At 42.2% G+C, this 16,199-nt stretch overlaps 1 protein-coding gene across 1 annotated transcript in view; it reads right to left on the reverse strand.

Annotated features, from left to right (window-relative positions):
• Positions 1–8,860, reverse strand: part of snrkb (SNF related kinase b) — a 53,622-nt gene extending 44,762 nt beyond the window's left edge. Inside the window, exons 1-3 of the mRNA XM_042340409.1 lie at positions 8,693–8,860; positions 2,262–2,441; positions 132–354 (exon numbers count right to left, since the gene is read on the reverse strand). Of these exons, the coding sequence (XP_042196343.1) occupies positions 132–354; positions 2,262–2,441; positions 8,693–8,860 (571 nt within the window). The remainder of the gene's footprint in view (positions 1–131; positions 355–2,261; positions 2,442–8,692) is intronic.
• Positions 8,861–16,199: the final 7,339 nt, after the last annotated feature.

Raw genomic sequence — 16,199 nt, forward strand, 5'->3', positions numbered from 1 at the left:
ATGGAGTAAACACTCCAGAAAAAAAAAGCGCAACATTATTCTGGCAAGTGCCATTCATTTTACCCTGAAGCTGAAAGATCACGAGCCCTCTGCCGAACACAAAGCGACGCGCTGTACAACGAGGAACGTACCCACGGCGGGCGCGTCGTACTCGTCGCCCAGCAGGATCTCGGGTGCCGAGTAGGCGAGCGAACCGCAGCTTGTCGCCAGCTTGGTGCCTGGCTGGAAGCGGTTGCTGAAGCCGAAGTCGGTGAGCTTGACCACCCCTTGCTCCTTGAAAAACACCACGTTCTCTGGCTTCAGGTCCCTGTGCACCACATGCAGCGTGTGGCAGTAGGAGATGGCGTGGACCACCTAACACACACACACACACGTACACAGCCGGAATTATGTTTTAGCGATTTTCTTCTCTCCGTGGGTTCGTGAAGCGTCGAGATGCCGCTTTGCAGGTTTCACACCAGAAATCCATAGACCACGTCGTCGCAATACTCCAATCGATACATATGGAGCTCTGGCCTAGATGCATTATGTACAATGGTACTCCCCAGTGCCTCCTGCCACAATATAAAAAAAATATAAATCAAAATTTGTTTTCCAAACTCTTCACACACCATACACATCGACACACCTGCATCAATTCTATCCGAAAGTTTGGATGTGTCTCGCAGACTAAGGGATTTATGCTGCAGTCCCTTTCTATTACTTCTCGACGTAGGTGTAGACGACATTTCTGAGAGGGGTGGTTTGCACAGTGCATAAACAAGGTAAAGTCCAAAGCGACCGGTCTGCGCTAACGCCAACCACGCGCGCCGCTTCTAGACTGAGCCATTGTTTTGGTCGTCGCTCCACGTGCATGCTGAAAAATTGGACCATTCGGTACGGAAATTCAGCTCATGGCAAATTACTAATGCTGTATATACATGCCCAAAGCGCAGCCGTGTCGAATTATCCCCAATCACGAATGATCAAATACCAAAATAACGAGGTTTTACTGTACTTGCAGTATTCATGGTTCTCCATGGAATCACCTGTGGTTACCTCTACCCGCTCATCTCACTCTACTCCCTTCCACACTCTCTCTTAACTGCAGCAACAAAAGCATTCTGTCAAAGCCCCAGTCACTCCTTGAGGTCACTCATTCTCTTCTACTGTCTGCATGGTCTGGAACTTCCTTCCATATTCTATCCATGCAGTCATCTCCCTGATCCTATTCAGCATTTCAAGTCCAAGCTCAAGGCCCTTACCATTTTTTCCCTCTGTATAGGATTGACTGTCTATATGAAATCAATATATGTCCGCTCTTTTTGCGGAGTCTTGAGATGTGGTTGTATATTAGCACGGATGGCTATATACGGTGCGAAGTTCAACATACATACACAGATGCTATAAAAATCTAGATCGTATTGCATTACCATGCTTAGATTTACAAATACATATTTTTTTTCACCATGGGTATATGTAGAATCCATAATGGCTACAGTGTTGCCATGAACAAAGCACATACAAAAATGTGAAATTGAAATAATTGATTCTTACATGCACATTTTGATGTTTGCTTCATAAGCATTTTAATACATTTTAATGGATCATCTGTTGCATTCATACTTGTTATAGCGGTGAAAGAGTGAGTGTATCCTACACAAAGTGCTGATTTCACTGCAGAAGTACATTCTTCCTCCAATGAGGTGTGTTAAGCCTATCTATTGTAAATTTCATACACTCATGTGCAGTGCGCAGCGCAATTGTGGAGCACTATTTATTGAGCTGGCCTCATTGTATCTTCAAATAAAATGAATGTTTGCAAGATAACTCCGTAGCACGTAACTTAACATGTCATGCAGAACCTTGAGTAAGCTCCTCGATGCTACACAGAGCAAGACTCTACACAAGTCTTTCAATCCATTTGCCAGGCATTTTCAAGTAGGTACGCAGAGAGACTCCAGTTCCCCGAGGGAATCTTGGCAATAGGAATGAGAAATGAATGAAAAGTGAAAATAATAAAATAATGAAACGAATGAGAATGAATGAGAATATGGGAGGAAATGCATAAAGAGGGACCAAAGCTTTTAGCCAGATGGGGAAATAATGTGCGCAGCTGGGGTATCACAACAAGCTCTGCGGTGTATGTAGGTCAGTGCTCAATTATTTTTTGCACCTTGTCGCACGACCCGTCGGCAACGTGCACATTCCCGGCCGCGAGCGTCAGTGAAGCGAAGGCAAATGTTCACGGGGTATTGGGGCGCTGAAAACGGGGCGCGTACCTGGGCAAAGTACGTCTTGGCAAGCTCTTCCTGCAGGCCGCCTTCGTGCCGCATGATGTAGTCGTAGAGGTCCCCGCCGTCGGCCAGCTCCAGGATGAGGTAGAGTTTGGTCTGAGTGTCGATGACCTCGTACAGCCTCACCACGTTGGGATGTTGGACGAGTTTCATGCACCTGACCTCCTGCTCAAATAAGCACGCAAGTGCGGGGGGTCAGGCGAGTCGGTGACGCCCAGGACGGCCGCTTAAGCAACCGATCTGCAAACAAACGCAACTTTTTGCAACAACAACAGTTAAATCACCACAAATGTACCCAATCTCGTGGAATCTCCGATGTTAAACAGGGTTGACCATGGTTTAGGCTGCAATGTGGCCAGGAGATGGCACGAAATCAAAAGGTTAAAGAATAAATGAGTGTGAAGCCTTGGAGTGTTATCCCCTTGTTTGTTGGGTTTTCTCTGTGTGCTAGTTTCTTCCCACATGTTAATCAACCATTATTGGATTGGTCAAAAATCCCAACGTAGGAGCCTCCTGAAATGGCGTTTGAGTCTTGGTGAGCCTTTCCTACATAAATAAAGGGCATTATTCTTCTAAAAAGAGTGTGGCTTAATCGTTACTAGTGCATATAAGGGAGCCCCAGGTGCTGATCTGTCAACCTTTGCTCTTGTAATTCTTACCACCTGGGAGATAGTGGGTGTCAAATTGATAGATCACCAACTCACACAAGAGCCTAAACCTTAAAGGAATGACGACAATGTTCTCAATACAGCATCACACCAGCATAGTGTGTCGCAAGTAATGTTTTTAAAGCACACACTACCAGAGAGCCGACGTATCTGGACTTTAACTTCACGTCAAAAACCCCTAGAACCCAAAAAAATCATAGCCAGCTCAAGCAACCAATCGCATCGACACAATTATCTTCACTATTAATCACGTTAAAGCACGCGACAGCAAGAGGACATTTGTGCGGTGACAACCTTAAAAAGATCCACAGAGCTTTGCAATTGGCATGACAGGCATACCTCTACTCTCTTTGTTGAGTGAGCTAATGAGATTTGCCTTGCTTCCTAAATGGCAACCACAGCTGGCACGAGGCTGAGGTCCCAGTTGCTAATAGTTTGCATCTAAAGCAACCGCGACCGGTACATATGCACAGCTCATTCATTTATTCAGCTGCTACTATTTGTGCGATTTAATGGCCCAAAGAGTGTGTGTCGAAGCCAGATACAAATTGGTGAGAAGTACCGCATGAGCATCAAATGTTAACTTACAAACAGTTCCATGTTTTTACACAAATGATGATAAATTACTTGATCTGCAAGTTGCCCTAACCCTTTTCATCAAACATCAACTTCTTAAGAGGAGAAACAAATACCAGCCCTTTATCAATTACACACATTCATCAAAATACAACCGAGCATGAATGTAAATATTAGGTTAAGTTAATTTTTCCGTGGCATATCTAAATGCGCTTTTCTTATTTAAAACGAGGAAGTTTATCTGTAATGCCCGTGTCTTTTGATCTTTGCATTTAGCGTAAAGAGCATGGAAAATGTACGCATTATTTATTTATTAGCCACACCAGATGTATGGCAGTGGATAACACAAGCTAGCTTGGGAGTGTAACAGCGGCACACTGTACTTTATCCCTTATTTATGCGGCATATATTTAAAAATATTAAGGGGACACATGCCATTATGTAAACAATTAACTGGATGTCTACAACCCTTCTTTTTATCTACTGCTGAATGAGGGCCACCCCCATGCCCGTGCAATTTATGAGGGCTATTGACCATACCTCACCATGATGGTCAGTGCAGGTTGGTGAAGGTGGGGCACGTATATACTGAAGTAGAGAAATACACTACAACAGTGAATGAGTTAAACTTTCCTCTACTGCCCACCGCGTATCTTAGAAGTCCCCACAAACACCTGTATGTACATGGTGGTCACACATCCAAGCACTATCCAGGCTCAAAGCTGCCAAAAGCGTCCGAGACCTGACAAGATCGGGCACATTCCAAGTGGTTTTGTCAGAGGCTTTTAAATGCATGATCCTTAGATGTTAAAAAACAACATCGGATCTGCCTATTCTAAAAAACAAATCTAAAGAATGGAGGTTTCTCTATGACTCAACATCACACACTAAAGTACTCTTGAAGAGACAGATGTTTTTAAAATAGCCATTAAAATGCGGTTACTGTTGGGTCAAGGATCTTTATAGCAAAGCACTGTTGACCTTAAGCTTTCATAGGGGTGTCTTGTGTACACTGCACCACGTGATGCATAAGATAAATAACATCCATATATACAAATTTGCAGATTCTTTTTTCCATGTACCACTGCAATATTTATTTATACATTTACTCATTTTTGGCTTTGGAATATACAATTGGACTCGGTAAAAAGGCACAGAAACCTTTTATGAATTATATTTTAATGAAATAAATATATTCCAATAGAATTTCTTAATATAAAAAAAACGTAGTGCAAACACACGAGCAAATTACGATATTTTACTGAAAAAGCACTTAATGGCCATTTCTGTAGATTTAAAAATATTATAGCAATCAGTAAAATGGAAGTGAAATAAACATTGAAATTGTAATGCACCAGTTAGCTCAATTTAAACCGAAAGCTTTTACGGCATCTCCCAACTCTGCTCATGAAATATGTAATTTCAAATATGGCTGTGCATTCCACAAGCATCGATGCCGAATACAACAATTGTTATCGCTAGAGGATATCAGGTAAAACCGGACAAGTCGGTGCACATACGTCAAGTGCACGAAGCTCACACCGATCCCCTCCAATATGTTGACTTAAAAAAAAGATTCCAATGGCTTTCAAAGCAGCCAAATAAGGACTGTGGCTCGCACCGGCCAACTTGGGAGGGTGGCACGAGGCACAGTGAACATTTATCACCAAAACGAGCCACCATTAAGAATGTTCTGGGGATCCCTTATGAATACAGCATGGGGGTGGGGGCTAATAAGCTACAGAAAAAAGGTAATTCTGGCTCATTCCATCTCCATTTCTTCTACCAATGTTATCTTTTAAATATATTCCACATTCTATGGGAATCATGTTAGGAGGTGAAATTATGATATTTTTTGGTGCCGTCAAAAGTGACCACGTTGAGACAATCGAACCTAGCTTTAAATCATGGGTGGCCAACTGGATTCAAACCCAGGCTCTCGGCAGTGGAGGGCTCAGTACTTTGACATGGTCATCCCCAAGCCACCCTGCAACTTCAGTCCAAGTCATTTATTTATTACAGCGATTAGGATGTGGTTCTTTGGTGCCAAAACTCCGCAGGCATCCTTACATAATTCCGCTGAAAACACGACTACAGTATTTCACCGCTATTTCAATTCCACATCCATTATTCCAATTCCAGCCACACTGTACAACTGAAAAAATGCATCAAGTAGCTCCATGCGAAAATGCCACTGGGATTTTGTCCAGACAGACGATGCCGCGTAGAATCGACTTGACCGTATTGCGCAAACGCACCCTTTTACCACCCTGTTGGAATCGTGGACCCATAGAGCCACGGTCCACAAATTAATTCACAAAAAATATACAAGGTGATCAAATGTATTTGTGAACCATTGGAATTGTCAAATAGACGCAGCTCAGATTAGCGTAAGAAGAAGAATCCTAAATTGTATTCATTATGTCTTTTAAATTATTGGCCAAATATCATCTCCTGGCAGCTTGGCAAACGCATCAAGTGCCAGCCCAGACCATTTTTTTCTCAGCAAGCAAGGCTGGTAATTATTGTAGCGTTTAATAAACAATTCAGGACGGACGGTCTTCCAACACCAATTTAGTCGGATCATTATGTAGCCTAACCCTAGAATTATGAATCTCCGAAAATGTTCCAATTCGGGTCTTAAAAAGACATGTAATTGTTAGCTGTTTGCACAACATTAAATGATCCAAATGTTTACTTTGCAGGAGGTGCCCCTCAGTTAATGCCATGGATTCTAACCACTACTGAAATCTGATGTCTGTCAAGAGCTGGGATAATTCATGTTAAAATAGGAGCAGAGTTTCATGACCTTAATGAATGAAATTAGAGTTTTAAGCAAATAAATAAATATGCAGACACACACACAAACAAGTGCAGTAGTCATTCATATTGTTTTGGTGTGTGGGAGTGTGTATTTTGGCAGTGTGAACCAACTTTTAATTACATTTAGAAACTTCCTTAAAAGTGACTTTGGTACGATGTGCCAAACAAATGCTAAATACGGCAGCCTAAATTTTTACATATAATACATGTATATAATATAATTAACAAAACTACAGGGTTGTGCATATCTTTTATTATAATAATTTTCAGCGTTTTACTAATTCTCAATTGAAGAAAACCCCTTGCCGTGTGGGTCATCGGTGTTGTTTAATCATAACTTCACCACACTGGTTAATTCAGATTGGTGTAAGACCGGTTTCCGATTTCATTTGCACTGCTGTTAGCCGTGGATGGGAATCAAACATGGGTCAGAGTACAGTGTGCTAATCACTGTCACCACGCCACACCCTGCATGCCTCTTATGGTTATAAAAAAAAATTCCAAAGGATGTTATTGTAAGTATCCAAACTAGGCAGGCCCATTGTTATAAAATCAGTCACATTTGGAGAGAAAAAAAAGCATCACCATTACTCATCTAGAGGTAATAAAAGTACTTCCACTGCATTTCACATATTATCCTTGTGTTCCGAATTATTTCAGCTTCACATTTTTGCAGCAACACATTTCATAATTTTCTGGCACATGTTGTGCTTTCAAACAGAGGGGTATGGGTCGGAGGGGACAATGTGTTCCATGTGCCAACGCGGGTGGGTGTCGGAACAAAACTTTAACGTACACGTCAATACGAATGAGATTCACGCACCATCTGTGGCCATGTATCAAATCATCACCACGACCATTAGCCAACCAAACTCGTTAGGTTGCCCGCAGTCAATGGGTGTCCTAATCAACCTCAACCAGATGTTCTTGTTTTGCAAATTCCTTTCATTGACAAGCGGACTTAATTTTTAGAAATTATTTCCAAATGTACTGAATGTCGTCAGTTTGCTATGTTGTAAATGTACGACTACAATTTTCATAGACATCTGAAATACAAGCTCCATCTGCCCATAGGGACAGAAATATGAAAAGATGTACATGTCTGAATACTCCTAAGCCCAAAGCGACTACCCAATCCACTTATCACATTAAATGTTTTACTATACCCTTAAGCATATATATAAAAACAGCCTTTTTATTAATCCATTGCTGGATAACAGCCTCCCCCACGCCGTCCATGTCAGTCATGTGGGATATATGACCATATTTCACCACGATGGCCAATATGTGTTTATGAAGGCAGGACGCGTAGACATTGGAATGTAGTACACTACCAAATGGATTTTGCTGCATTTACCTCTGCCGACTCCAACCTGTTGAGCTTATGAGATTTGGTGAATTGGGTGACGTGGTCATCAGCTTAAGCACACGTGGAGTGAATCTAAATCAGAGGCATGCACGTTCCTTTGGTGCAACGATGATAGAATATTACAATGTTTAGTGTGGGACAAAGGCACAAAACACGACCGTGAGTTTTGGCAACATAAGTCATGAGCAGATGGCGGAGTTTCCATGCCAGAGGTGTATACAGACACCTACAATTATGCATACCTAAAGTACCTTTATGCCTACAAAGGGTATGGTTATGATAACAGTAATAACAGTCTGCTCATTCAAGAAAACTTCAGAGTATTCAAATGTTTTCTGTGTGGGTGTTTTTTGGAGAAGGCCCGTAATATGATGTTTGGTTAAGTCACTTGAAATATTGCATTCTGGCTTGAATAGGGAATACCCATAGAAAACAGACACGTGTAAATGGGACAATACTCAATTAACCATATAAATAAGTTCAACACCTGCTTTCTATACTGCAATCCAATTGCCACAATGTAGTGTTGCAGGTGGGTGAAGCACAATTAAAAATAACTGGGGACATTCATCATTAAACATTGCCTTCTAACAGAAAAATCCATAACAGCCTAAAGTTTTGGGGAAATGGTCTTTCCTCAAGAGGATAGAGATCAGAGGCTGAGATACTGCTGCCGTAGGGTTTCACAGCTGTGCTGTATAGCTCTCCGATGCGTTTCGCTCAACGTGCCCGGGAGCTTCCTTTGAGGTTCCTCCACAGGCTCTCCTCAGCACTTGGGAGAAAATGTTGAATATCATGCCGGTACAACCCGAAAACACATCGGCGAGCTGATGAGATTAGCGTAGTTGGGAGAAGGCACTTTAAAAGTGGATGTTATACACACAGAATAATGTCTGCACCAAGATCCACCAACTTGGCCTCCAAAGAAAGGGCTCGATCACAAGGCTTGTGACACGTTGCGTGGAGTGCTGTAGACTCACCTGGAAGAGGTGGCTGGTGGCCATGGGGTCCAACTTGCTCTTGTCGATGACCTTCACGGCCACCTTCTCGCCCGTGAAAACGTGGCGTGCCAACTTCACGACGGCAAAGTGCCCGCGTCCCAGCGTCTTCTCCAGGTCGTACAACCCGGCTATCTTGCCCGCCTCCATCGCGTGCAGCGTTGCAATCACTTCCAGTTTACGACGAGGTAGGCTCTCGCGCACTTTGGAACTCACAAAGGCTGTGCTCGGTCTCGTAGTGTTCAAAAAATGCAATGAAATTGTGTTTTTTTTTATCGCGTTGCTCAATATAAGAACACTGGAACAAATAGCCCTGAGGATAAACTGACCTACTGGGTGATAACTATGTAACAATTAGCAAGTCATTTAAAATGCTCTGTGAAGCAAAAAAGACATATCTTAGACGCGAGGCGTGTTAAAGGTTTTTTGCGTGGGCAAGATGTGCGTAACTTCAACGAGGCACACTAATGATGTATTAACCTTCCCTGGAGAAGCCCAAGGCTGTTTTGAAGAATGACGTACGTGAAGGACATCTTGCTTGGAACTTTGGTAAATCAGTTGAGAAGCACCAAATACTTTCGACTTGAACCATCACGATCTCATTCAATTAACAAAGCAGCTGCTAGTGTCCGTCACTAAAATGAAACTAGTTAGTGCCGGATGATAGAATGTGTTTTTTCTATGTATATCAACAATGTCTTCCTTCTTAAGTGATAACAACATCCTTCAACATGGTGTGTTGTAATTTTCCATCTTCACTTAAAAGTAATGTCCTTAAAAAACCGAGTCCATTGTTGCCATTACCTGTGAAAAAAGTACAAAATAATGCATGATCACATTTACAGTATTTAAAATATTCAACAAGTACCAACCGTGCTACTAAATGAGAAACAATTATATGTACTGGATGCATCATGCATTCAGTCACAACTGAGTACCAGGCATCATTCTGTTAAAACTACTTGGCTGCACTGAGTAAATAAAAGATGGAATTCAAAACAACAACTATGCACGACTAAAGCGATACGTAACAAGGTAGGGCAGACCTGGCTGTTTAATCTGCACCGATCTGTAGCTTTGTCGTGCTGGCAGGGACGCTTATAAGATACGCATCAATATGTGAAGTGGATGAAAGCGGGGTGAGAGAAAACGCACGGTGGTATAAAAATGAAGTCGCAAATTGTGATGGATGGTTGTTGGAACGGTGGAGTGGCTGACTGTGGGTGGACAATGTAGGATTATGTTTGCATAGTCATTCCGGCTGAGCGCAAATGCCAATCACAATCTTCATAGTAAATAATTTTGGATAAAGTACAGTATTTTCCAGCACCTTAAACCTACCCAAAATGTATCTTCTGCATTAGATTCGGTAAATTTGCTGACAGTTTGAGAATGTGTTCATTGCTTGTAGCTTTCACATAGATGTTATGTTACGCTCAACATATGTTTATTTATCAGGAACAAATTACTTGTTGTAGAAATAGCTGTTTCCTGTCTTGTGAATTCATTTAGAAGAACTCAACAACGCCTTGGTGAATTGCGCAGAAAGTGCTTAAATGCATGCAATGCATAATCACAGACGAGCTTATAAATATTTAGTGACTTTTAATGTCATATTGTTCTACTAAGACATACATATGAATATACATTATGTTTTATATTCCTATAAATATTTTATAATATTATGGTGTTTTGTCTATGGCAATTTAACCCATAATGTATCAAATATCATATCTCATGAGAAAAGCACGTTTGAGCGCCTATGGAGCCCGTGGGTGGCCATACATGGGTAAGATCGGCTGCTGCTGCGTTATGTTGTGAACCAGAGGACAAAACAGTTCAAACTATTCATCTTCTTGGTTCTTTCGGTAAAGTCACGTAGAATGGAGATAATAAAATAATAAAAATAAAACATAATAAAATAATTCTCACGACGTTTCGGCCACAACGCAAGCAGCCGTCCTCAGGTGAAGAACAGGTCTGTCAGAAAGACAGCGTCTGAATGAACACCACCAGGCTTGGCAGCGTATATTTAAGCTGGGTTGTGGCCGAAACGTCGTGAGAATTATTTTATTATGTTTTATTTTTATTATTTTATTATCTCCATTCTACGTGACTTTACCGAAATAATCAAGAAGATGAATCCTGCAGTCACGAAAGCTTTAAATCGAAAGTTAAAACTATTGTTATATTCCACTAATGCCCCCCCCCGCCCCGAATTCACCAATCCACAAATAACAGGCAAGGTGGTCAGTTAGCTACCGTGTCCAACACGCCACGGGGATTGACAAATAGTATTACCATTATAATAGCCAACTCATTTGATTACAGAAGGCTAAATAACCTGATTACTCTAATAAGAGGCTGAAGTGGGTTAGCAGATAGTCAGCCCTATCTCCAACCCTAATCAGATACAGCCTCTTAGTGGAAGTAATGAGGCAATTTAGCCGCTTTCAGGAATGAGGCAGAAAGGGGAGCTAACGTCAGTCAAAAAAAAATACATGTTCACCACCAACACATACCATGCATTATGGACAGCCAGAGGCATGTCAGTTGAGAGCTTATAGGAACAGTTTCTGAATGGCTTAATAATGTATTTTATTTATCCAAAGGACAGCAGAATAAGCCTCACAATACCCTTTGTAATGTGATATCACATAACATTGTTACAATAGCGCAGTTTTACAATTTACAACTACAATATTTAGATATGAAACTTGAGTAACGATGCCAACACATGATGGTCGTGCTTTGTCATCAGTTATTATAGACACTTAAGTCTGTGGTTGTTAATTTGACAGGTTTAGCATTCTTAATTTTCTTATGAAAAGAAGACACCTTGGTGAGTCTAGTATGTGAAAATCTAACTGTCGAACCTTTGCAAACATGCCATATATATAATATGGGCACTGATCACAAACTCAAGCCACGTTATCAAACAGCCGCAGACTGGAGGAGCGAACTAGCCATTATAGTAGCACGTGGCCAAGAAAATACACATGCATCACAGGTCACCTTGGTAAGCTGTGCACAAACAGGTGGTGGTTGTGATGTTTGTTACCTTGGTGGATGGCAATGGAAATCGTAAACGTAAAACGAGTGAATGGAACAATTACTCAAATAGTAAGAAGCCAATTTCTAATTGTGGAAAGTTGCACGCACGGCATCATAAAAGTAGTTTTATAAATGCGCTAGGGCATAATACTCACCTGACAATTCTCTCTCGAGCTGATGGAAAAATACAGTACTTATTTATGGGATTCAACAAATATTCCAATAGGGCATCCGCCTGGAAAAAAAGTCTAGTCTTTTTGTCCTGCCTAAATACAGTTTATTATGATCATATTTCAATATGTACAATTAAATTACAAGGGCTATCTTACTCGCATATCAATTGCTTGGCGAGTGTTCTTAATTCATTGGCAGCTTAAATATACGCTCCAAGCCTGGGGTGTTTCATTCAGACGCTGTCTTTCCGACAGACCTGTTCTTCACCTGAGGACGGCTGCTTGCGTTGTGGCCGAAACGTTGTGAGAATTATTTTATTATGTTTATTATTTCCCTTCTACGTGACTTTACCGAAAGAACCAAGAAGAAGGTGAGAGACTACTTAGTGGAATAAGTCAGAACAATAATCCATGACTTTGCCACTCTATATGTACTGTACTGTAACCTGCAGCACACACATGGCCATCTCCAAGCCTCAAATGTCACTTTTGGCAGCCACTGCTGGCCCGGTTGACATTGGCTGAGAGGACACCAGATTTGCTTTTGCTTGACAGTTGTCACGATGAAGTTACAACGAGAAATTACAACTACCTTGAACGCTGAAAATGCCCGAATCCTAATACCCAATCATCCACCTCTGAAGAGGTTTGCCCCGAAGTCGTCAGATCTTAAAAGATAGGAATGTTTTGAGCCTGGAAGCTTGTGTTGCGAGGCTGGTTAGGAGAGGAGATGGCATACAAGAACGGATTCTTCAATCTATCAATCGTATTGTTCCTGGTGGGGCTACTCACACCGCTCATTACACAGGAGGACAAAAAGATCGCAGCCACACATCCTCTAATGTAGCAGGCATCTGTGAAATAGCCTTGAGTTTCAAGGAAGCTTTCCTTGGGTACATAGACATTACATAACGCGGAGCAGAACGCTATAGAAAAACAAAGAAATCTTAACAGTAGCAACCACAGTCCATGGCATCTTGAACGCGTGTATTATAGTCCGGCCGGTGTGTTTTGTTGTTGGTGTAGTTGTCTACTCGATTTTTGCTGCTGTTATCGGCACTGCCATCAAAATACTGCATTGGCTTCTATCACGCAGAGAAAGCGCATCGGGCGCTATCCATCATCACTACAGCCCAAGAATACACACACACAACTCCTTGTGTCAAGTCGTCTCTCGCCGAAAACCCCTGGATATTGCTAATTTCATTCGAACAAACACACGGGAAAATCATAAGAAGCGTCCGGGCAACATTCGCCGCTATTACCAGCCGCAATATTCTGCGGTTTAAAAACATTTTATCAAGTTTTACCGCTGCGGCCTAGCGCGCTCCACGCTCCCCTCGTGAGCCTACGCACTTTCCTGGCGGCCCCGCCGATGTTGAGACGTGCGCCTCGGTATCGCGACCAGGCGGAGGACCGCGGGGTTGGCGGGGTGGTGATGATTGAGATTTGTGGTTTGACGTTCGTCGTGACGGTGGCAGTGTTTGTGGCGGCGCGATGGAGACGTCTCCACTGACCTGGCCGTGTCCGCATTGCGACGAGGGCGATGAGGAGACGACGAGAACCCGCTGCGAACGCCACTTCGCCGCTCAACGTTAAGAGCCCGGGATCCGGATCGCTGGGAGTTTAAACGTAAGAGGCGGGAACCGGATCCAGTCAGCAAGCCCCTTGAGTGGCGGCAAGGTTTAAGAGGACAAATTTATTTAATGATTCCTTATAGCTCATCTAACAACAACAAATTGCATTTATATAGCGCCTTTCACATCGGGAGGGCATCCCAGGTCACAGAAATCCCTCTGAAATAGGGGACCGTTCTTTGTTACTCTTCTCTATATTTTAGGCCCTGGCCAGTCCCTAGATGCCGTGGCATCTAGAACTATACACCGTACTCCAGGTGAGGCCTGCTCATAACTGTTTAGCTTGAGCATGACTTCTAGGGATATAAACTCAACTGATCTGGCATTATAGTCCTGCACCCTATTTACCTAATTTATTCCTGCCTTACACTATTCAAACATGGTGGATGATGAGTCAGCTGACATCCCCAGGTCTTTTTGCGAATTCCACCGTGGAAAATTCTATACCATCCAAAGGGTACACACGTCTTCTATGTACCTGCACTTATTAGTTGTATTGAACTTCCTTTACCAGAGATGGATCCACGTGGAAACCCTACCAAGCTCTCTTTCATTGCCTCCTCTCATTTCATAGTTCCCTCTAACTTGGGTGTTGTCTGCACATTAAACTATTGTGTACTGACTGCAAATCCAGGCCATTAATCTACACAAGGAACAGAAAGGGTCCCCAGCCAGACCCCCGATGCACTCCTTTCAATAGCACCATCATTTGGACATATTCTTCCAACCTAGAATCTTAGCTTCACTAATGTCAAAGTCCTGCAGCTCAAACAATACATGTTTATTATTACATTTTTTTGTGACCTTCCTGATTAAACACAGGAAGTATTCAATAAAATGTGTTACCAACTGTTCATCCTCTATTCTAACTTGCTTTGGGTCCCTTGGGATATTAACTTGCTTCTATCTACCCTCTTATCATATTTGACAAATTTTGTGCAGAAACCCATTGCTATACTTAAGAATCTGTAATTCCAGCTCACCTGCTCTGAAGTGTGCGATCTCTCCCCTATAAGGCACACCTCACTTGCCAATGCCAGAAGTTAAGAACTTGTCTTGCAGGATTATCAGAAGTGAAGTGAGAAGAATTACATCCCTATGTGGCATGTCTATGTCCAAGTCCCACTGACCAGAAAGACAGGATGGTCAGCCATCCGCAGTGCGCTGGAGTACTGTGGGCCCCCCCCACTCATGTAATGGATCAAGCCTACCAAAGAGAGCTGACTCAACTCTGCTATTCACTGCAGAGCCAACCCACCCCTAGGAGATACTTGTTCATCCCTCCCCCCACACACATTACACAGTTGCAAATTTTTCAAGCGTGTATTTACAAGTCCTCTAATTTCCATATTCTAAAAGAAACGTTTCCCAAATCTTAGGAACATCCACAATTTCAATATACGGAATTAGTTGCTGATACATATTGATACACACGAACATCAAAACATCGCAAGGTTGTAGACCTCTATTACTTGATATATACCGATTTGAGTAACGCTTCTCCCCTAAATGAAAAATAGTCAGTTTAATTTGAATGTAATAGTGGGTTTAATTGCTTTGTGATGAAGTCTGAAGCTTGTTGGACTTTCAAATAATGTGAGGTGGTGATGCACAATCAGATCACTGGCATGTCTGGATATTTTCTGACATGAAATAATTTGAGGTCTACATTATGGTCAATCCCTCTGCAGGGTGTCAGTTTGGCTCAATCGGTTGCACTGTTGTCTTTCACAATTTCAGGCTGATCCTTCAGTGCAGTACTGAGAGCTGGCCTCAATTGTCAAGAGGCGATGTCCTTCGAATGAAACATCAAAGTCCCATTCGCCTGCTCTTCGAGTAGATGTTACAGATCCCACGACACCATGTGAAAAGATTAGGAACTTTCTCCTGGTATTCTGGACAGCAATCCTCCAGATAAAATCAGTCATCTCATGGCTGTTTGAGACGCCGGCTGCACACTAAATGACTGTCGTGTGTGCTTACAAAGAAAGTCACTACACTTGATAGTAATTACTTTATAGCACTTTGAGACACAAACGTGATAAGATGCAATAAAACTGCAAGTTCCTTCTTTCTAGGAAAAAAGTAGTCCTTTCATCGTATTGTTCTAATTCCCACCCTCTTTTCCTATATATTTTCCTCCTTTCATTTTTTTCTTCCCATCCCCATTCTTGAAGGCATTGAGACTCCGTTTTCCTTCTACTGGGGTTCTGTTCTCACACTGGCACCTTCCAGAATCTTGCCCAACTGCAATTATTCAAATTAAAAGCCTGGACCACGAATCCAGGACATAGTCAAGACCTAATCCTATCCCAACCCAACATCCACATTTTTCAGCAGGGATGTAGGAATGGTTTAAGTGATAGGACAGCAATCCATTCAAGTTGTTTCTCTTCATTGTGAATTAGTTGATACACTTGTCAGAAATAGTCTATAACACACATGTATTTCAAACTTTTTGGGGTCCAGGTGCACTGTCCATTAACCAGATGTAGCAACAATTTTGTTTCCCAGGAGTTAAGATAAGGCAATAAGGGATATGCAAGAAGAGGTATTATTTTTTTCCCCCCAAAAAACACACATACACACGCGCACACAAAACACGCTCACATTGTTTCTCTGCAG

Source organism: Callorhinchus milii, unplaced genomic scaffold, assembly GCF_018977255.1.
Source record: "Callorhinchus milii isolate IMCB2004 unplaced genomic scaffold, IMCB_Cmil_1.0 Scaffold14, whole genome shotgun sequence".
Classification (NCBI taxonomy): Eukaryota; Metazoa; Chordata; class Chondrichthyes; order Chimaeriformes; family Callorhinchidae; genus Callorhinchus; species Callorhinchus milii.